The sequence below is a fragment of the Balaenoptera musculus genome, chromosome 12, assembly GCF_009873245.2.
Source record: "Balaenoptera musculus isolate JJ_BM4_2016_0621 chromosome 12, mBalMus1.pri.v3, whole genome shotgun sequence".
In the NCBI taxonomy this organism is placed as follows: Eukaryota; Metazoa; Chordata; class Mammalia; order Artiodactyla; family Balaenopteridae; genus Balaenoptera; species Balaenoptera musculus.
Genome location: NC_045796.1, coordinates 17,556,925 through 17,579,552, shown reverse-complemented (window position 1 = coordinate 17,579,552; position 22,628 = coordinate 17,556,925). Strand labels below are relative to the sequence as shown.

General features: G+C 44.5%; 1 protein-coding gene across 6 annotated transcripts in view; it reads left to right on the top strand.

Moving 5' to 3' along the window:
• The window catches only part of SASH1 (SAM and SH3 domain containing 1), a 251,479-nt gene that overhangs the window by 215,675 nt on the left and 13,176 nt on the right, over window positions 1-22,628 (top strand). For 4 of the 6 annotated variants that reach the window (XM_036870941.1, XM_036870939.1, XM_036870944.1 and 1 more), the window contains 7 exons: window positions 4,324-5,159; window positions 10,186-10,260; window positions 12,188-12,331; window positions 15,634-15,769; window positions 17,634-17,803; window positions 18,573-18,782; window positions 19,491-19,641. In XM_036870941.1, coding sequence (XP_036726836.1) covers window positions 4,324-5,159; window positions 10,186-10,260; window positions 12,188-12,331; window positions 15,634-15,769; window positions 17,634-17,803; window positions 18,573-18,782; window positions 19,491-19,641 — 1,722 coding nt within the window. The remainder of the gene's footprint in view (window positions 1-4,323; window positions 5,160-10,185; window positions 10,261-12,187; window positions 12,332-15,633; window positions 15,770-17,633; window positions 17,804-18,572; window positions 18,783-19,490; window positions 19,642-22,628) is intronic. The other 2 variants (XM_036870942.1, XM_036870945.1) reach the window with 1 other exon arrangement.

The following is a 22,628-nucleotide window of genomic DNA, read 5'->3' as shown; positions in this document are numbered from 1 at the left end:
CTTGTTGTTATTACTGCTGTTCTTAAAATTTTTGTTTGATGTAATTATCAGTTTAAATCCCCTGGAGGAATACTGAAGGTGAGGGGGTCACTGTGGGAAAGTGGAGATAAAAAGGGAAAAGAAAAGAGGAGAGAGACAGAGAAACAGAGGGAGAGACAGAAACTCTACCCGCTTCACGGCCAGTTTCATAAACTTAGAGTTGTGTTTAGTTCCAGGGTTTCATCTGGGTGTCTCTTGCATGGTAATTCCGGGTGCAATGCTGATTTACATTTGGCTGTTCTAATACCTGCCTGTCTGTCATGATTTCACAGGACAGCATATAGCCTGACTTCCTCTCCCCGTGGCAGCTCTTACTGAAATCACACACAGTGTCGTTTGGTAATATTAAGTAGAACCATATGGAAAAGCCATCATTCAACGTTGGGAGCGTTGCATTTTTAAAACAAACCTCATGCATGCTTGCCAAAATTAAATCTCATATATCCTGCATAGATTGGTGGGTCTTGTCCATAAATGAGATAAATGGGAGAAGTACCTGGTCCAGGGCCTGCCACCCAGGAGCCCCTTCATATGTGATAGTCGTATGTGTTGGGGCAGCCTTCCCACTAGAATAACACTCATAGAAACGCAGAAATATTCTCATTTGTATATTTATGTCAGAATAAATCAATTCAACTGTCTCTGAGAGACATAGTTGAAAAAATGGGGAAATATACCAAAAGAGGTAGCTGTAGGGTAAAAAGTAATAACTATACGGGCTTTCAGCTCTGAACTTTGATTCATCTTGGTATGAATTAGGTGTCCTAGATGGAAGATGGATTTAGTGAGTTTGAATCCCCAGTGACACGTCTGGTGTCTGGGGAGCTGGGGTGCTATTGACCAGGCTTGCCATTGTCACCAGGAGAGGCCCCAGGTGTGTGTGCAGCTGAGGTCATCCACTGCAGGCTGCACCCAACACCGTGCTAGATGAGAGCGCCTCCATCCCTTGCATGGTAGAACTTTCTGCGGTTCCTCAGTAGCAAGAGAACTGATGCTGGTACAGAGAGGCCACCTTGGCACCTGCTTTGCAAAGCTGGAGAGATTCATACTCCCAATAACCCCCTCCTGCCCGTGGGCCTTCAAAGAGCTGATCCTTTTGACTTCCCTCATGCCTGTGCCAATACTAAGTTGTCTGAATAATAATAAGCATTTATTAATTAATTAATTTAATAGCATTTACGGAGAGCCTTCTGTGCGCCAGCCACTTTCCTAAACACTTTAGATTTTGTGTTCCTGTTAATATGTCATCTTCAGAATAGCCACCAGAGGCAGGCACTAATACTACCCTCATTTCACAGATAAGGAAACTCCGACAGACACAAAGAGGGGAAGTAATTTACTCATGGTCACCGAGCCAGCTGGCCGGAGACCCAGAGTTACGTCTGAGCAGCCTGACTCCTCTACCTCCTGGGTCTGTGCTCTGCTCCCACCCCATCTCTCACCCCCCAGCTCTGGAGTCTTGGAAAAGCCAGGAGAGTTACAATCCATCACCCAGTCTTACCCTTGTAACTTGAGTTGCAAGTCCTTATCTGGGGCATGCATGACCTTAGACAATATGAACTTGTAGGCCAGGGCAGCGCCCTTCATCCAGCCATTTCTGTGTCTTCTACCTAAAGCTGATACCCACCCACTCTCTTCCCTCATTTCTCCAGTTCATCTGTAACCTGCTAATGAATCATTAGCTTTTGTACAGTGCTTTTCAGCTTCTGAAGTACCTTCACATATCTCTCTTCATTTAATTTTATCCTCTCAATAGCCTTATAATAGAGACTAATAAAATAGGTAGGCAGTGGGAATTCCCTGACTGTCCAGTGATTAGGACTTGGCGCTTTCACTGCTGTGGCCTGAGTTCAATACCTGGTTGGGGAACTAAGATCCCAGAAGCCTCACGGCACGGCCAAAAAAATAAATTAAATAAAATAAAATAGGTAGGCATTATTACAGGTGAGGAAACAGACTCAGAGAGATGAAATAATTGCCCACCGTCATGGAGATGGTGAGTAGCAGAGCCAGGGCTGGAATCTAGGGCATAAATCTGTGTTCTTGGCATTAAGCCGTCCTGTATCCTGCCTCCTTCCTCTTGTCAGAATCACCTTTCCTTCCGTAGTCTGATCTCAGCTGAGCAAGAAGCAAATCACACGCCAAATGATGATGGAATGAGCGCATCTTGTGATTGTCGTACTTTTGACTTGATACTTGTACTTTCAAGTCAGAGGTGAATGGGAGAAGTAATGCTCTCTAAACCCAAGGAATCCAGTCCGGGCTGGGATTTCAGGCCTTGGGTCAGGCACAGACAGAAGAACCTGTACCACGTGAGGACTGCCCTCAGCACAGGCTAAGGTGGCCTCTTTGGAAGCATTTGCCATGTTTCCCTCCAAACTCTTTACCAGATGCCGACATGCCAGAACCAGGAAGTAGAGCTACATATATCACGGGCATGTGTGAACCAGCTGGTCCCAAGCTCAAATGTGACACGGAAGTATTGGAATCTCTGATGACAACGCCAAATATAGAATCCAGAAAACTTCCAGACCACTGCTGAGTGATAGGTCCTTAACTTCCCCAAGGCCCCTTAAGACTATGCGTAAATAAGGGCCTTTGCACACCTCTGTGGACACCTGGGCTAAATATGAAGTCATGATCTGTGATTGGACTACTTTTAGGGAAAAGTCCTCTGGTGGGCTGCCCCTGCCACCAGGCTATGCCCCTCAGCCCCATCACTTCATCCCTGGAAGTGGAGGGTAGACTGTATCCGGAAGAGGTTGCCATTTTACTTCCAGTAACGTGAGGACCCGTGGTCTCCAGTCCATATTAGGTGTCCTGAGGAAGGAGCGGGAGACATTCATGATGTGTGCACACTGCTTCTGGTCCGGCCAGTATTCATCAGAACCATAGGCGCTGCTTTTAAACTCCCTTGAAAGATCCGGGAATAATTCTTGAGTGAATATATTTGTGCTGCAGATTATGGAGAACTTTGGACCAGATATAATTTTGAATCTCCCTCCCCACCACCATCTCCTTGACATCAAAACCAACCTTGGGTTGTGTTTAATAGCAGTAGTCCTTTTTATATTTGTAACTGTAATTCCCATCAGTTGGAAAACTAAGAAACTTCTGGAATTTTAAAGGCCTGCTTACCAGTTGCTCATCTTTTCCCCCTCTGGAGTGAGCCACCCTCTCCCTTTATCTTCGACATTTAACCACACACTGGGACCCTCATCCCAGGTGGTATATTTAGTGCCATCCCTCTGTTCCAAGGAGCTTGGTGCCTTTTCCTCTTCACAATTCAGCTGGCAGAAAGCTGCAGTGCTCAAAAGTTTCCTTATAATTAAAGGGACACAGCCAGTTAGGATCACTACACCCAGAGTTTGACCTACTTCTTTTCTCACAGATGTTCACATAACACACACAGAAAAGAACTCAGTTTTCCTGCCAGCAAGTCCAAACCTTTCCACTGGGCTCTGGAAGTCTTGGCTGGATACCTGGCCCCAGTGACGGCTTGAAGAGCTGGAATCGTTGAGAAGAAATGGAACACTCCACGGGGCTGCTTGCGTGTCCAGGCCCTCAGATGCCCTTGCTGCTCTGTAGCAGGGCCTGCGTTGATGGGAATGTCTGTCTTGGATCACCCAGTTCCGCAACTTTTTGCGTTTGGCTTATCAAGTGGGGACCATTTGTCAGTTGCATTTGCAATCTACGACCCTTTATGGCGTTTCCTCACCCAAACTTCTCCCTTGGTGACTTAATTACTTAAATGGCATATGTACCAGTAGAAAAATCACTGTCAGCCACATGGCATTCATCACACTCTGACTATAAAAAGCCAACCAGACTCAACAGGAGAGCCTTTCAGAAGGGGGAACGATTCTGATTCCTAGCTTCTGAGGATTGCACTTGCAAACTGGGAAGGATAATTATCGTTAAATGCTAAGGAATATTGTGTTATTGATGGGCTTAGAGTGTCCAAATGCCATTTTTAATAGGTCTGTTAAGGTGTTTGGTCTACAAAGGTATTGAGAGGAGGAGGAGAAATCGCATCTGAAACCTTTTAACATTCAGCCTGTGTGAAACCATTATTTGCTCAGGTTATTTTCTTTTTTATATGCATTTATTTAAGCAGGAGCTGGGTTTTTGGGGGGTAAGTGATTGTGGGGAGGGGCATCCCTGCGGTCGCCGCATGGTTTAGCTTATGTTTTGCAGGGCTGGGGGTCTAAAGACGGATCTGCGAGAGAACGCCAAGGTTTGTTGACAGGAGCCCGTGACTGTGTCTGTGTTGATTCCCTCCAGGCGGGGAGGAACAGGTGCTTGAGAATTCCCCGGTCCCGGATGAAAGGTCTGCCCTGTACTCTGGAGTGCACAAGAAGCCGTTTTTCTTTGATGCCTCTCCTGAGAAACCTCCAGAAGATGATTCAGACTCTCTCACCACTTCTCCATCATCCAGCAGCCTGGACACCTGGGGTGCCGGCCGGAAGTTGGTCAAAACCTTCAGCAAAGGAGAGAGCCGGGGCCTGATCAAGCCCCCCAAGAAGATGGGGACCTTCTTCTCCTACCCAGAAGACGACAAGGCCCAGAAGGTGTCCCGCTCCCTCACCGAGGGGGAGATGAAGAAGGGTCTCGGGTCCCTGAGCCACGGGGTAAGTACTGATGGCGTTTGCTTCTATGACAGCCACCGTCGCCGGCACCACCTCCTGGTGTCCCTAGAGGCGGTTCAGAGCGTCCGGAAGCAGATCCGCTTGAAGAAAACGGATACTAATTATTCGTGTTCTAGAGCTTTCCTCTGCCAGCGTCCCTCTAGAAAAGGCATCAACAGCACCACCTGCGACCTGCAGCTGCTCCGGCAGAAACCCAAAGGGGGCGGGGTCTGTGGCGGCCCCGGCAGGAGGGTGCGCGGGCGCCCCTCCGTCAGCGAGTTCAATGTCACGTACGTGGTGGAACGCAGCCTGTACAGCCACCTGAACTTGACCCAGCTAGTGCGTCCTGCCTCAGACAGGACCCTGAGCAAGGCCGAGAAGCAGGACCTGAGACGGTGCTTGCTGGAGGAGGAGGAGGAGGCCAAGAGGAAGTGGGCCGCCACGGTGGACCGCTGTACCAAAGGGGTTCTCTTGAGAATCCACCAGAAGTCCGTGAGTCACAAAGACGGTCATGGGGACGGCCTTGTCATTTCTGTGATGTGCAGTCAAGCATTATGGCCTTTCTTGCGTGCAGCCTGGCGTCCTCCCCGCTCTTCTCATGGTCTGTCCCTCCATCACCTCCATGCCTGCCCCCGCTTTCCTTGAGGAATGGCTTCTCCCTCTTTCCCATTTGTCCTCTTGCCAGTTGAAGCTGTTTGAGTTTTAATTTAAAACTAAACATTGAAGCTGATCCAGAGAACGGCTCTCAGAGTACAGGGGTGGGGTCTGGCCTCCTTCTAGAAGTGGCTGTCTTGAGTCGCAGCCATCGTGTCACTTGGCCTCAAGGAAGCTGATTCAAAACAGAAGGAAGTTTTGCCCTTAAAAGAGATGTTTCTTCTCTCAGTGAGTTAAAACAACAGGAACTAGCTCACGGTAGATTGCCGCCATCATCGTCGCCAGTTTGGTGACTTGAAAAACACTGTAAAGTACTTTCTTTTATTACTAGGGGCAAACAGAAAGTTCTCAAAGCTAAAAGGAAAGAAAAATTAGAACTCTTTTGTTTCACTTAAGTATATTTGATGTGCTTATCTTTTTAAAGAAAAGGATCAACGTTTGGAAATGTCCTCCACTGCCCCATAGATTATTCCGTACATAGCAAGGAATAAAGTACTTACTTCCAAATAATGAAATGGTCTTCAGTGTTATTACTGAATTATTAGAGACCTAGTAAAATTTATTTTCAGGGCAAGGCTTATATTGAACTGGAGAACATAGGGATTTAATCCCCCTGAAATTCCCACCCAACTTTTAGTTTGCACAAGAGCCCATATAAAATGGCGCAGGGTGTGGAGGAACTGTACGCTTCCTGGCCCCTGGCGCCCTGCTTAATCCACCTGGGTCTGCTGGCCTGTCCCCTTTTACAGGTCTGAAGGAGTAGACTGACTGTACTGCCACCTCCCATGCTGGCTTCTCCCAGAGTTCCTTCACATTTGTAACATGTTCTTCCCCAGACGGTTGCTGTAATTTAAATTCATTCAATCAAGTTCTGCTTTTGTGGTCAAGGCCATCCTTAAAGGATGCTTAGGTCCGTACCAGCCCTTAGGTTTTCCAAATATTCCCATGTGTTGACTTTCTTGCTCGATCTCCACTTTTTTCACATTCTTATAAATCTTGCAACACTTTTAATATTATCAGTAACAGCTTTTCCTCTGGCTCTTTGTCATGGCAACAGTCTCGGTTGGTTTTGTTTTTGTTGTAAAATAACAGTTCTTTGTTATTATTTCTTGTTGTCACTCCTTCAGTTCTGACCCACAGATCTTTTAGGAAATACTTGTGGCTACTTAGTCTTGGTATAATTTGTTTTTTACCTTCAGAGGTGTTGTGCCTAGTTCATCTGCCTCTGTACCTTTGGACATGACCTTGATAGAACAGATCCACCTCTTCTCTGTGAATTGATGACTCAGCCCCATGGGTTTAAATCATGCAATACTGAGAGTTTTTCCGATTGAGTGCCTTGAGTTGCTCATGTATCCCTTATATTATTTATTGACCGGTTAATGATAAAACTTCATCAGGACCTTCTCTCTAGAAGTTATATTTCCAAGATTTGTGCCATTGTGGGCCCTTGTGTGCACATTGTGAGCCAGTGATTAATTCTTCATTGACGTTTGAGTATGGACATTTGGACAAGCTTGTTTTCACGTACCAATTCCACCCCCTGTAAAAGTGGCACTCTGTAACCTCTATCCCCAGTACCAGCCTGAGGCTGGGTATTTTTAAAGTACTATGAACTTGAGGCAGTACTGGACAGTTTTAATACTTGCTGAAATACGTGTTCAGTGCTAAATCAGAAATTTGTACATACCGTTTCTTGTAAGTATAATTGTACAATCAAGAAAACAAAATTTAATTTTCTAATTATTCAGAGAACATAGGGGAATGTAAGTTCTTTTTCTTTTGGCCGCCCTGTGCAGCATGTGGGATCTTAGTTCCCCGACCAGGGATCAAACCTGTGCCCCCTGCAGTGGAACCTCGGCGTGTTAACCACTGGAGCACCAGAGAGGTCCCAGAATATAAGTGTTTTAACAACAGAAGAGGATTTTTTGTTTGTTTTTTGTTTTTTTAAGGGATTAAAATAATTTCTTTACTTGGTTTACTCAAAAATTGTTTTCCTTTCTTCTTGTCATATATCTCTTTCATTTTATTCAAAAGTATAGTTTCCTTTACTCTTCAACCTTGATCTTTTTGTCTTTCAAAAAATGCCATATTTGCTTGATGAAACCTCAGGGAAATGACAATGCTTTGTACTCACTGGAAACGGTCACTTGTTTTGCTTTTTATTTGGTCATTCAATTTTTGTTTGGGGGAACAGACATGCATGACATTTTGGAATTTTGTCCATTTAAAAAAAAAAATCCAAACCCCCCCAAAACGTGTTTTCAGCTGCATGACCATTCCATTGACTGGCTCTTCTCATCCACAAGCATCTATCTAAAATGTTCTTGTAATTATCTGTACAGGAGATGTTTGAACTTGAAAAACCTCATTTAAGCTTTATTCATGTAGACCACCAAAGATTGGTTTACATTCTTTTACTATTCTCTCTTGTTTTCTCTGTTGAAAGAGTGCTGCTTCAAGAACTACCTGATATTACAGAAAAAGTTGGAGATCAGTTCAAGTGGTGCTGACGGTTATATTTTGTTCATCCTCCATTGATAAAGAAGAATCAGTTCCAAATATCTTAGCATGTCACTGGGAGAGGTTTTAGTTGGTAGTTAAGAAAACCAGTCCACTCTTTCCTCTAAACTTCTTATTTTAGGAAACAATGCATGCAGCAGTCATATGAAGACATAAATGAGCTTCTAATTTATTGCAGTTGTAGTTTCCACATAAATTCTTTGTCAGTTATTTCATATGCATCAGAAATAACATGCTGGGCTCCAGTGCTGCAGTCGGTGTTGGAATTCAAAGCAGGAAAGTACAAAAGGCGTAAAATGATGAGGCATCTGGACACCATACTGTGTCTGTGGAGCCCTGAGTCACAGGAGAGGAACTAGAATAAAATGACTGCCTTTGCAAAAATGAGAAAATTTATTTGACACTATAAGCTGGAAAGGGAAAGTTAAAGTTAAAAATTAACCTTGAGAGATGGTCATAACATTGCTTGCAGATTAGGGGATTTGGTGAGTGTTTTTGTTTACAGAGGTCTTCCTCTTTTTATAGAGTAGATATAGGTCCAGTTAAGTTGACTGTAAGGGAAATCAGATTGTCCATTGATATTTTTATATCAAATGAGAATAATGTCCATTGAAAGTTATGTCTGTGGTTGATTATTTAAAACAGCAGCAACAGCTTTGCTGAAGGAGAAAAACAGCTGTGTGATATCCTGAATGTCGGTTATCCTGAAATATAACACTTCTGTATCTCCTGGCCTTTCCTTCTGCTACACCTGCTATCTTTCACTTTTTGGCCGATTCCTGGGATTGCTCTGGTTTTACAGTTGAAGCTCCCAGAATTATAAGGCCCAGAACTAAGCTCCAGTTCTTCATTTGCATATTTAGAATGTTGACTAAGCCTAAACTTCAATAAAGCAATTGTCAGGACAAGCTACCAAATTCTCAGTGTGGCCCTAATGAAAAGTAATGGAAGAAACCAGCATTCCTAAAGTGTCTGCTTTGTGCCAGGCAGTGTGCTAGAAGTCTCAAATATAGGCTATAGATAGTATTTTACTAATGAATAAACCAAAGCTCAGAGAGTTCAGTACTCTACCTGTGGTCACACAGCAAGTTAAGTGGTAGAACCAGGATTTGGATCCCTATCTGTGTGATTCCATAAACCTAGGCACTTTCCTTCCTGGATGTTTCTACTTTCTCAGTTCAGTTAATATGTATCTAAGGTGTGTTTATTTTAAAAAAGCAGTGTTTATAGTATATGGTGTGCTTTTCTGTTCATTTCTTCCTTTTAATAGCTGTTAACTAGAGTTCTCTGAGAAACAGGTAATATAAAATATTGGCACCCAAATCTGTGATTCACATTTTATTACCAATTGCTTAAGAAGATAATCGGTGATAACAAAAATTAATGTGCTTTGAATTTCTCCTTTTTCTTAAAGATTTGGGGGTTGGCGGGGGGAGGTGGTGCTTGAGTAGCTTTTGCTAGAAAAACAACAGAGAATTCAAACCAAGTTCTGGAAATATAGAAGCACTGAAACATAAGCAGTTCCATAAAGTTTGAAACCAACCGAAAGGACAGTAAAGTTTTCATTCTATCAGTGTTTTTCCTATTGAAATTAAAGTAGTGTGGTCAGAGACAGTCACGGAATCAATCTTTTTCTTTCTGGGCAAATGTGGTGTCTTTTTATTTCATACACTCTGAGGAAAGGGTCATAAGTAATTAAGTTGGGCAGTTAGATGGGAGAGTTATCAGCATTTTTGGCTAGGTCAGGGAAGCAATGAGTGAGTAATCCTCTTGGCCTGATTGGACTCTACTATAAACATAACCTTTTCCCCTCCATCTCAGCGATTTAAAACTAAACAAAACAAGAGTCCCTCAGAAAAGCCTGCTGTCAGTGGCAGGGCTGTAGGACTTCACATCTGGGTTTCCAAGACCACTCTGAGCACATGGGTTCCCTAATACATGTTCCCTCATTATCACTACTGTATGCAGCCGATATTAAGGGGTCTGGAAGGGAAATTTTGTTGCTAAGAGACAGGGAATCTTAGAGCACTTAACACATGTATGGTTTTTTTGGTTGGTGTATTTTTATTTTTTAACCAGTTGGTTTTTGCCTGTGAAGGGGATTCTGAACCTCTGGTGTAGGCACGGTTCCAGTGGCCTGTGGAAGGGCAAAATGAGTGGCGTCTCCTTATAACATGAATCATGTATTTTTTTCTTCATCATTGCTCGTTTCTTACTCTCATCCTGTAACACGTTTGTGGTTCAGTGACATCCTACAGAAGGGACATGTGTTGGGTTGGTGCACTGCTGGATGATCTTAGCATAACTGGATTGTTCCTGCTCTGCCCTCTCCTTTCCACAGAGAACCTGCAGTTTTGGAGGATTTGACTTGACAAATCGTTCTCTGCACATTGGCAGTAATAATTCTGACCCATTGGTGAGTATACATCAGAGGGGAAGCAAAAGATATGGATTCAAGTGGTGTGGTTGACATTGTTTCACATTTAGTATCTTTGAGAATCGGTACTGGGTGACCTTTTCCTCGGGATCCTAAATCACATTTGGAGAGAAGCTCTAGTTCCCCATCTTAAAGACTCTTCACAGTCCCACGTGGACTGAATGATGACCACCTGTGGCCTCCATCTCTCTCTTTGCAGTAGCATCATTTCTTTAAGACCCTGGTTTCCAGGTTTCTTCAAGTCACACGTCCAGATGAGTTTAGATGGTCTTAGTTATTGGTGCATGTGTGTTTTTTGTTCATACTAGTTGCAAGTGCACGTGACTGTTACACATAGGTAGTGCCACAGGATGGAGCCCTGTGATTTGGGTTCCAAGAGTATGTGACAGCATTTCTGAAAGCCAGGCTTGTCATAGGCCAAGTGCATAGCCCTACGCCAAGCGTAGGTCTTTCTGATCTGGGGTATCCTGAAATGAGCCCAGTCCCCTTGGGGCCAAAGCAAACCAGACTCCTCAGGGCCAAGGTGTGACCGCCTCCTCGGACCTGCCACCGGATCACAGTCTGGGGACAGGCCACCTTTACAGTGTACAGGTTCTCCCTAAGGTTTACTTTCTGAGGTGCCAGAAATGTAGGTGAGTTTTCCGTACAGTTTTGTTTTCCCCTTGTGCATTTGCTCATGCAACTGTGAAATTAGTATTCTGTGCTTTATAGTTGTTATGGTCATGTGTTAACGAAAGCACCCATCTATGATTTTTTGAAGTGTTTGAGAATTTCCTGGAAGAATAAAACTATTTTATTTGAATATCAAATTTTATTGATTTATAAACCAATAATTTTATGTAGTCAATCTTTTAAAAAATAAAAAGTATGATTTTTTCCCCTCAGGGGAATGTTTTGTTTTTTTTTTTAATGCAAAAGAATGAAAGACCACAATCTAACTTGTTCAGAAAAGGAAATTTACACAGTCTTAGGAGTTGGCCACACGAAGTGCTACAATGATATAAATCTGATCGGATGCTGGACTTTTTTTTTTTTTTGGCTGCGTTGGGTCTTCATTGCTGCGCGTGGGCTTTCTCTAGTTGCGGCGAGCGGGGGCTACTCTTCATTGCAGTGGGTGGGCTTCTCATTGCGGTGCCTTCTCTTGTTGCGGAGCATGGGCTCTAGGCGCACGGGCTTCAGTAGCTGCAGCACACGGGCTCGGTAGTTGCAGCACGCGGGCCCTAGGGCGCATGCAGGCTTCAGTAGTTGTGGTGCATGGACCCAGTAGTTATGGCTTGTGGGCTCTAGGGTGCATGGGCTTCAGTAGTTGTGGCACGTGGGCTCAGTAGTTATGGCTCATGGGCTTAGTTGCTCCCCAGAATGTGGGATCTTCCCAGACCAGGGATCGAACCTGTGTCCCCTGCGTTGGCAGGTGGATTCTTAACCACTGCGCCACCAGGGACGTCCCCAGATGCTGGACTTCTAATGATTAAGATTTGCCATTTTGTTCTTACCACTTTTTTGGGTTATTCGGTAGTATTATCCTTTTCTTCTTCCCGGCTGCTGGGATTAAGTGAACATTGGTTCATCTAAATCACTCTTTATTGATAAAATACAGTCCCCTTGGGTATTTAAAATGGTGGGAAAACATGTAACAGGAGAAAACTGTGCTAAGTTTAAATAAAACAAAGTGACTCACATCCCACTTTAAACAAACAAATAAGCAAAAGCCACTTAGTCAATAGCTTTTAATTTTTAATCACAAAGATAAATAACATAGCACTGAGTTAACATAAGAAAAATGTGGAGATCCTGGAGCATGCCAGTGTTTTGTTGAGAGGTAGGACATTCATGGTTAGAATAATAAAACCTGTTCGGGGGCTTCATTTTCTGTGATTAAGATACTTATAACATTTTATTTTTGCAGGGTAAAGAAGGAGATTTTGTGTATAAAGAAGTAATCAAATCACCTACCGCCTCCCGAATCTCTCTTGGAAAAAAGGTGAAATCAGTGAAAGAGACAATGAGGAAGAGAATGTCTAAAAAGTACAGCAGCTCTGTCTCTGAGCAGGTATGTGACAGCCGAGCAAAAAGCCCCCTTGGTTCTTCCCAACAACAAGAAAAGCTGAGGATTGTTGGTCTGAGATTTTAAATGGTGGTAAATATATTCACAGGCATTAACCAGGCTCCAGGACCATGCCTGGTTTATGTAGACAAACACTGGATTCAGCAAATATTTATTAAGCGCTTAGGGTCGCCCGAGCACCAGGTTTGGTGCTGGGAATACAAAGCAGGCCCTGACTTCTATGTACAAATGAGAGAAACAGACAGACATGTAAAGAAATGATTATTCTTTAATGCAATAAGCACTGAAAATTAGAACACAAAGGAAGGATTTTATTTTCTAAAATATTCCTTGCTCCAAAATGGATGTCACCAGAATCAAACCTTAAAAAGACACTCAAGTTTTCTTAGACAGCCGACTTTTCAAATAAATGTAGCATAAGTTGTTCTTAGGAGCATGTAGCAAGTCTGAGAAGTAAAGTCAGAAAGTGCTTCCGGGCTGCAAGACTTACACAGTCATCGTGTTTCTGCAGGGGTGTGTTCACTAACCAGCCCTCTCTGCAGACTTTAAGATATCACAGAATTGACACCATTCCCTTCCCCAATTCTATAAGTTCATCACTAGGAACGTAACCTTCTTTTTATGGGTCTTATTTTTATGGGTGGAGGGAATAAAGACACTTGGAAAGCTGGGCCTGAGATAATTTTGACCATTAGATTTTCAAAGCGTTCTCCTCCGGCACCTTTATAGTATGCCTTCTGTAGTCTGTTGAAGTCTCCGTGTGTGAGCTGGTTGTCTACTTGAAATATGCAGGTGATGCTGCTTTATCTACCAAATAGAACAGCAGGGAAAGCAGGCATTTTTGCTCAGCTGCTGCCCTCTGGTGGACATGGTGAGCTAAAAACCAAGCATCCCCTGTTTGAATCACTCTGAGCACCAGCTAGCCAGCCTCCCCGCACTGTGCTTCAAACAAAGCCTGCACATCTCCAGCTTATTACAGTGGTTCTCGTGGGGTATTGGGTTGCGGGGGTGGGGGGGGGTTGATTTTGCTCCCCGACCCACCCCAGGGGCATTGGCTAGGGACATTTTTAATAGCGGCAGTGGGATAGGGTGGGTGGTATCGGGTGCTACAGGCATCTAGAGGATGGAGGTCAGGGAAGCATCTTATGATGCACAGGACAGTCCATGTGTCCTGGACACATGGAATTAACCGTGCCAAATGCTGAGAGTGCTCAGGTTGAGAAACTGGGGCCGGTTAGCCCAGCAGGGGAAGTCTAGCTGCTCCGGTATCTCTTCTCCACGAATATTTTCCTTAATCTTTTCGTTTCTTGTCCCTATGGGTGTGGGAGTGATGGTGATTCTATATTTCTGCCCAGCAGTGAAGCAAACTGTGCACGCTCGAGTGAGACAGACATCATGCCAGTGAAAGCAGTGCCACGAATTAAAGCACTTTATTTAGTTGGCTTTTCCCCCAAATTGAAACATCTACTAAAAGCTCTCATAAACTTACATTCCTAGGGGTTTTCTGCTTTGTGGATCATGAGCATAGAACTTTCATGTCATTTTGAGCATTTTTCTATAATTTTACTACTATATAGATGTCTTGTAGTTTTAGTTCTGTTTTTTTTTTAAAGCGGTCGTTTCACATAATCAAAAAAAGAAGGAATCATTATAATGCTTTTTAGAGAGAGGAAATTAACATTGTAAGGCTTTAAAAAAAACTTTTTAGTAAAGACACCGACTGTTTTAGTACGGATTTTTATCTGCTCTGTTCCTGCTGTATGCCTGGCCTCTGAAATAGTACCTCTTCTTGTAATCAATAAATATGTGATGAATAAATTAATAATTTTTAAAAAGCATTTGTGAACATACAGTATCAGAGATGTGTATTTCGTATTGCTGTTTTTCAGACTGGGAGGTTTTTTTCAGAAGCATTTAAAAAAGATTTTAATTGGAAAGGTGGCTTATTTTATGATTCAGAAAAGAGGAATGAAAACCTCAGGAATTCATCCTTTGCAGCTTCAGTAACCTCCTAATGATGCACCTCTGTTTGTAGTTGTTGCGGTTGTTTGCTCGCTTTCCTTAAATGTAAAGCAGAAGTGTGTTTTGGATCAGAAGCTGCCCTTTCTATTGTCCCTATATGTTTGCAGGGCCCCGCAGAATCTCATCAAAGCCCTTCTGATGATTCGGCACTATGCAAATAACAGGTTTCCATTAGATGGTTTTGTGTTCACGTGGCTGTGTAATATGCCAGAGAGTGTTCTCTTTGGGCCAGTAAACCGTTCTGACTGCAGACTTTTTAAAGTGTGACACTGTCTATTAGCACCTCAAATCAAGTGAGCGTGCTATAGTTACATGTGCAGATGCGGGGCTGTCAAACTAATGATATGTGGCCACCCCAAAAGTGAGAAGTACTGCTGAGTCACTACTGTCAGCATTCGGATCTAAAAGGGACTTCCCAGCTGTTTATTAACAACAGAAGAAGAAGTGAAAGAAGCTAAAATCGTAAGGTGACTTAGGGAAATTGTATTATAGACCGAAAAATGGTATGTTTGTTGTACAGCTGACCCTTGAACAGCACAGGTTTTGAACTGCATAGGTCCACTCATAGGTGGATTTTGTCAATAGTAAATGCTACAGTACTACACGATCTGTGGTTGTCTGAATCCATAGATGCAGAGCCGCAGATAAGGAGGGCCAACTGCAAAGCTGGTCGGCGCCCCTAACCCTCGTGTTGTTCAAGGGTCAACTGTATATCTGGGTCCTAAGTTGGTATTTTATTAGCCAATTTTAGTAATTTGTGTAAACAGAAATATAAGAATCTGGGCTTTGTGTGTGTGTGTGTGTGCATGTGGGGGGTGTGTGTGTGTGTGTGTGTGTGTGTGTAAATGTTTCCCTTCAAATAGATTAAATATTCTCTGATGATACTTCCGGATACTACATGACTAGTGGGTTGTATCTGATCTACATTTGAAGTCCAATGTTATTACTGAACTAGGGAGTATACTAAGAGTCTCTAAGCCTTTAACGAAATGTTTTGTCCACAAGGTAGATAGATAGATTCTTTTCAAAAATATCTATTTGAGCATGAAAAATACTTTTTGAGTGTTTAATTAATAGTTACATGAACCACAACTTTAAAATGAAGCAAGGATTTAGATTAAAAAGGAAGGTACATTTTGGGTAAAGAATCAGACTTGGGTATAAAGATGGATTTGACTGATTTCGTTGAGGGCTAAACTGCTGTGAATTACAAAAGGGCACCCATCCACTCTGGTGAAACATAATTTTGTCAAAACCCATTTCAGGATTCAGGCCTTGATGGAATGCCGGGCTCCCCTCCATCCTCTCAGCCTGACAGCGAACACGTGGACAAGCCCAAGCTCAAAGCCGGAGGTTCTGTGGAGAGTCTGCGGAGTTCTCTGAGCGGTCAAAGCTCAATGAGTAGGTCTAGTGTGCAAACGTACATGATTTCCTTGGAGTCAAAATCAGACTTTTACTGAGTGTCACGTTCAGGCAATTTAAAGATAAATTAGACCAAGTTCTTACCCTTAAGGTGCTGTTACAGAGACAGACCTGCAAAATAGCTGGCCCTAGAGTCCTATTTGTTTAGTAGTTGATGTCTAGCAGTGCCACAAAAGAGAGGGTAATGATTTTGGTTGGAGGAGAGAGGGAAAGCGCGCCAGCAGAAAGTCTGGAGACTGGAGGGGGGGAGTAGGTCAAGGGGAAGGGCTCATGAAGATGAGCAGCCAATTGAGAGGAGAGGACTTAGGGCTCTGCTGCGCACACGTCGCCCTCCTGACCTCTGGGAGCATCCTTCACCTACAGTAGTAATTAGCGATCCTCTGACCACTTTTCTGTCTTATAGATTTTGGTAAAAATCTCTCACCTGTGCATTGCTCCCTGCCACTTTCCTTGTCATAGTGAATCCAGTTCCTTTGTTAGCATTTTAGTGGGGGTTTAATAAAAGAGAAGACAGATGCTTCTCTTCAGTCTCCAATCCTTAATCAGAAACATTTTATGCAGAATTCAACACAATAATGTAATGTTATTTTTCCCTGATGCATTTCGGGTAGTGGGAAGTGCCAATAATTCTCTTCTGGCTTGACAAAGAAAGCTAATGTCTTCATAACTTTTATGAATACAAAATGTTGATTAAAACATTATTATCAGAGCAATAAAATAATCAACTAAGAACCAGGAAAATAAAATAATAAGAGGAGAGGAGAATGACAGATGTCCCTGAAACAAATGCTGTGCAACCACTCCCGGTCCAATGGTGGTGTCCGCCGAATGCTATGGGGGAAGAGACCAAGTTTAAACTCACTACTTTAAAAGCATTTGGCCTTGAGCAAGTTACTTGACCTCTTTAAGTTTCCTCATCTGTAAAATGGGGTAAAAATAGTATGCCTGACAAATGAGAGGTTATGAATGTTAAGGGTGGTGTCCTCCATCAGGGAGTGTTGGTGTCACCTGGATTCCCTGGTCATAAAGATAACTTGATGGAGGCCCCTGTCTGATGAGGGGGCTTGATTAGGGAGAACAGTCAGAAAACTCAGATCCTCCCCTGGACTCTGCTCTGGTCCTGACATTTGGCTGTGTCTCGTGACTTCCCTCCTCTGGCCCTTACCTTCCTAGCCTGTGATGCCTTCAGTGCCTTCTTTTTTTTTTTTTTTTTTTAATATTTATTTACTTATTTATTTGGTTGCACCAGGTCTTGGTTGCGGCAGGCAGGGTCCTTAGTTGTGGCATTCGAAGTCTTAGTTGCAGCATGCATGTGGGATCTAGTTCCCTGACCAGGGAGCGAAATGGGGCCCCCTGCGTCGGGAGCACAGAGTCCTAACCACTGCGCCACCAGGGAAGTCCCCAGTGCCTTCTTTTTAAAATAAATTTATTTATTTATTTATTTATTTTTAGCTGCATTGGGTCTTCGTTGCTGCACGCAGGCTTTTGTCTAGTTGCGGTGAGCGGGGGCTATTCCTCGTTGCAGTGCACGGGCTTCTCATTGCGGTGGCTTCTCTTGTTGTGGAGCATGGGCTCTAGGCACTCGGGCTTCACTAGTTGTGGCACATGGGCTCAGTAGTTAGGGCTCGCGGACTCTAGAGCGCAGGCTCAGTAGTTGTGGCACACGGGCTTAGTTGCTCCACGGCACGTGGCATCTTCCAGGACCAGGGCTCGAACCCGTGTCCCTTGCATTAGCAGGTGGATTCTTAACCACTGTGCCACCAGGGAAGTCCCCTCCAGTGCCTTCAGCTTTGCTGTGCAGGAAATCTGTATTGACCCGTGTTCTGCCTATTTTCCTGTACAGGTGGTCAAACAGTGAGCACCACCGATTCCTCGACCAGCAACAGGGAGAGTGTTAAGTCGGAAGACGGTGATGACGAGGAGCCCCCGTACCGGGGCCCGTTCTGTGGGCGCGCCAGGGTGCACACCGACTTCACGCCCAGCCCCTATGACACAGACTCACTCAAGCTCAAGGTGTGTGTCTGCCTGGCCTTGGAGCAGTAACGCTGGGTGCCTTGTTGCCTTAAGAGGTGTTCTCTTCTCCTTGCTGTTAAATGCTGGGCTGTTGTGGTGCAGACTGGCCAGTGTCTCTGCTACCTTGATGAGCTGCTCTCCTCTGTAGTGGAAAATGAAACAGAGAACAGCCAGCATTTGGGGATGGAGGAGGGTCTTGAGTTAATCCTCTTTGGTCACCACCTCATCCCTCTGGCCCTGTCCTCTGACCTCAGCTTCCCTCCAGAATTCCTGTTGCCCTCCACCCTCCAGTCTCTGTGCTTTCACCAGCTGAAGAGACATGACTGGCTTCTCTGTGTGATCAGTGACATTCATATGGGACAGATGGGGTTCCACGAAATGTATGAAGCGATTACAGGACAGCGGTTGCCACTGACATCTGATTGGTGGGAATTCTTTTTCTAAGAAGTAGGTGTTCTCTGGGTAAGGGCAGGGCATTTAGAGAGCCAGGTGCCCACCTAGCCGTGAGCCCTGGTGGACACCTCGGGCCACTGCCCTGTGGGTGCAGGAGGCCAGAGGGGTTGGGACCTTGGGCCTCCATGAGATCCGGCACGGTCAGGAGTGTTCTGTCCGCTATCTGCCAGACTCCCAGTCGTAGCAGGTGACTCGTGGAGCCCTGATTCTGGACTTCATAGTGTCTTCACATGCGTGTGATTAAGGCTTCTGCTTGACAGATGGTTCATGCTTGGAAATGTACCTAACGGAAAGATCTTTGTTCCCTGGGCCACAGAAAGGAGACATCATTGATATAATCAGCAAACCCCCCATGGGCACCTGGATGGGCCTGCTGAACAACAAGGTGGGCACATTCAAATTCATCTACGTGGACGTGCTCAACGAGGAAGAGGAGAAGCCCAAGCGCCCCACCAGGAGGAGGAGGAAAGGAAGACCCCCCCAGCCCAAGTCAGTGGAGGATCTCCTGGATCGCATCAACCTCAGAGTGAGTTCCGTCCTATTCTGGTCCCACATCTGCTACGATGAGTACCCATTATCCTACAGAAATAGTTACCAGCACCATGACTCTGCCCTTGACCTCCGCTGGGGGTGACAGCATAAACTCCAGGTCGAAATTTGCTCCTAGTCCAAAGAGCAGCTTTCAGAGAGCTGTGAGCTTCAAGCCACTACCAGGAAGGGCTGTAAGCACGAACTCCTGGCGCCCTGGTTGCCTTCTCAGAGGCCGTAAGGATTCTCCCTTCCACCCTCTCTCCCACTATTATTCCCGGCATCTAGCGGGGTGGGTCTACATAGTAGATTCTGTTTCCTCCTTGCAAAACTGTCTTGCTACTGAGGAAGTCACAGGTCTCTGTGAGCTGGATTTCAGTAGCTCTAAATGAAAGAAGAATCTCCTCCACTGCGCACTGGGTGGCATTATAGGCTTCAGCTCACAGCAAGGGCACAATTAAAATGCAAGCCAGTGGGGTCCATCTCAGCCTGCAGTGTAAATCTTCTTAACCCCTGATGAATGAAGTGCCCCGCCTGCCCACTAAGCTGTAGGACTGGGAGGTACAGACTGTGCTAAAAGGATACTTACTAATTTTTGAATTAGCATAAAAATGACTGGAAAAAGAGTTTAGGGGTTTGAGGTCGGTCATTGGTCGTGGATCCCATGGCTGGGCTGCTGACTCACTTCTGTCTTGTTTCCCTCCAGGAGCACATGCCCACTTTCCTGTTCAATGGATATGAAGATTTGGACACCTTTAAGCTCCTGGAGGAGGAAGATTTGGACGAGTTAAATATCAGGGACCCAGAGCACAGAGCTGTTCTCTTGACAGCCGTGGAGCTATTACAGGAATATGACAGTAAGTCCTTCCCCGCACAGACGTGTTCACTGTTAGATCCGCCACATTCTCAGGTCACCAGCAGGCGTCCCATAAGCTGCTAGCATATGCTTGGGTCCTTGGAGTCACTCATTCGATCCTACTCTTTCCAAAGCCAAGGTCAATTTTGTATTATGTCAAATAGCACAGACGTAGATTCCCAAAGCAGACCTTCCTGCCAATGCAGGAGCAAAAGAAAACCTTACTAGCCTATACTTTCCCGGCATGTTTCTAGGTAATCATTGACAAAAACGCTCCTCTTTGGGTGACTGAGAATTGAATTGCAGTTTTCTTAAGACACGCAGTTCATGCCACCTTGGGGGCCGGTGGGATGTGCAGCCTTCAGGAGGTCATGAGGGTACCTGGGCACAAGAGTAACTGACAAACTGGGAGTATCTTGCCCCACCAAGGGTGAATTACTTCTCAAAGCACATGAGGAGTTGTTTTCTGATTGAATAGGTTAATTAATGAATAAATGAAATTCATCAGCTTGCGTTAAAGAAGCAGGAAATCATCTCAAGTGAATATGTAGAGCAGAGAATTCCATGCTGCGATTTCTCAGCTAAAATGATAGCTCATTTTTATAACCCATGAAGAGAATTTAGTGAGCTCACAGCTTTCATGTAGTCTATTTGAGTACACTGTGTCCTTTGCTCCATTAACCCAATCTTATCTTGCTCTTTATTCTTCAGTCTGACGCCAGAAATATTCCTGAAATTATTCATCACAAAGTGGGGAGTATCCTTGCCAGTTATTGAATTCAAATGCATTTTCTTTGAAATGCTCTGCTTCAGGAATATCAGTAGCTAATAGCATTTCCATTGCTAAAAGACACACCAAAACCATGGTGAATGGTGGGAAAAAAATTGTACATTACTGAATGTATCAGGCGCAAGAGACATGGAAGCAAGTGTCTCAGGGCAGTTAAATTCACTTCTGCTTAATAAGTCCTCCCTCTAAATTAACTGATGACACACCATCAAATAGATGCCTAAACCCTAGATAAACACACTGCCTTCAGGGATAGATTTGAAGGGAATTGTGTTTCGCAGTTTATATCACTTTATAACCTGGTCTCTTTAGTATTGGAGTTCCCCAGGAGACACCTTGGGGATCTGTGGCCAGGTTGTGTCAGAGCCTGGCCCAGTGCCTGGAATGGCCGACCAGCTATATTAATATCAATTAACGTTCAATCATCTAGTCTCCTGGACCACATCTGCCCTGTAAAATAGCTCATTTGCTCTTCCTCAGCCACTGAGAACAGCTGGTTTATAAACTCCATCCATTGCATTTCCTTTAGCATTCAGACACAGGAGGAGCAAAGCTAAATTCTGAGTATAAGGCGCAGGGTCTGTCTCTGTCATGCCACAAGGGCTAAGACTCCTTGTCCCTCCTGGGATCATGTCCTGAGGTGTGCACTTTGGCATATTTTATAGGAGGGAATCTTTGCCCCTCATGATGCTCACTCACAAGTCTAAGGAAGGCTCTTTGCTTCTTCATAAATCCCATTTTGAATCTGTGCTGTGCCACTGTATAAAACATCCCGCATACATAAATTGGTACTTCTTTTTAGTGGTTCTAAAACAAAGGCTTCAAGGGCTCAGGGGTGCCAGTGAGCACCAAGAGCCTGGAAGCAGGATTATCCCAGGATTAGAAGATTCTACATTCAGCGCTTTGAAATTCATTGTGTTTAAGAAGTACTCTAAGTAACTGATACCTTAGAGGAAGGCAGTCAATTTCTGTCAGACTAGACAGACCCAGAGACCTGCTGCGATCTGAGAGGTCTTGCACATCTTCCAGCGCAGCCCCCACAAGAGCAAGAGGCACATCTGCATCCTTGCTTGGCACTCAGATGGGTCCAGCTTCTCTCACTGCATCTGTGCACGGGGAATGCCAGCCTTCCTGCAGGGTTCCATGTGGGAAAGACTCTCATTGTCCCGGGGCAGTTCCTTCTACTCATCCCAGACCCACTCTCCTAGGTCTGCCAGATGAAAGCTCTCTTTTAACAGAATCATTTTCATAAGAATAAGAATTTTAATCAGGAATTATTTCAAATATGCAGGAAAGTACAGAGAAAACTAAATCCACATACCACTTCCTAAATCCATGTAAAGTTAACATTTTGTCATATTTACTTCAGTGCTTATTTTTTAAAGACATAAGTGTTACAAGCCCATTGGAAGGCCTGCTATCCAAGAATCCCATTCCTTTCCCTTCTTCTTTTCCAAGGTAACTACGCTCCAGAAAATGGCACATGTCCTCGCGCATAAGCACCTTTTAATGCTTGGGTGTCTCATCAATGTCTTAGCATATTCTTTCTGTGTGTGTGTGTGTGTGTGTGTGTGTGTGTGTGTGTGTGTTTTGAGATGGGGTTGGGGAGAGCTTTAGTCCAAATTCAGGTCATGTCCAAATGGAGTTTCAGCCCCACAACCCAGTCCTTCGCTCTTACTTGACTGTGAGAATGTTCGTGATTCTAGCTCCCCTTCTTTCTCGTCCTTTGTGCCTTGGCATTAATTCTAGTGAGTATGGGGTGCGGGGAGGATGTGGCCTTGAATGTGCAGTACATCTAAGAGGTGCCCCGCCTCTTCTTTCTCCCTAATGAAGAAGGACAACCTACTGGGGAAACACCAGCTTTTAGTTTTAGGGAATTTGGCTAAATTTGTTGGGTTCCTGCAAGTAGCTGCTGATTGGATCCTTCAGGAAGAAAGTGGCTGTAGCCCCTTGAATAGGCCTCATGATTTTATAGATTGAACTGCGGTTTTCAGGCAATGCAAGGGACCCCTTCACTCCCCATAATAACTTCAGGTATCCTGCTGTGTGGTGAGGCTGGGATCCCGAAAGATGCAGGCACAGTCTGCATTTTCCTGCAGTGGCAGGGACAAGTCTTCTGTTTTATTCCCATTGGTCAGCATTTTGGAGTCTGTTTTGGCTGCTGCAATACGCTGAACTATCTCGCCAAGGACAAACTG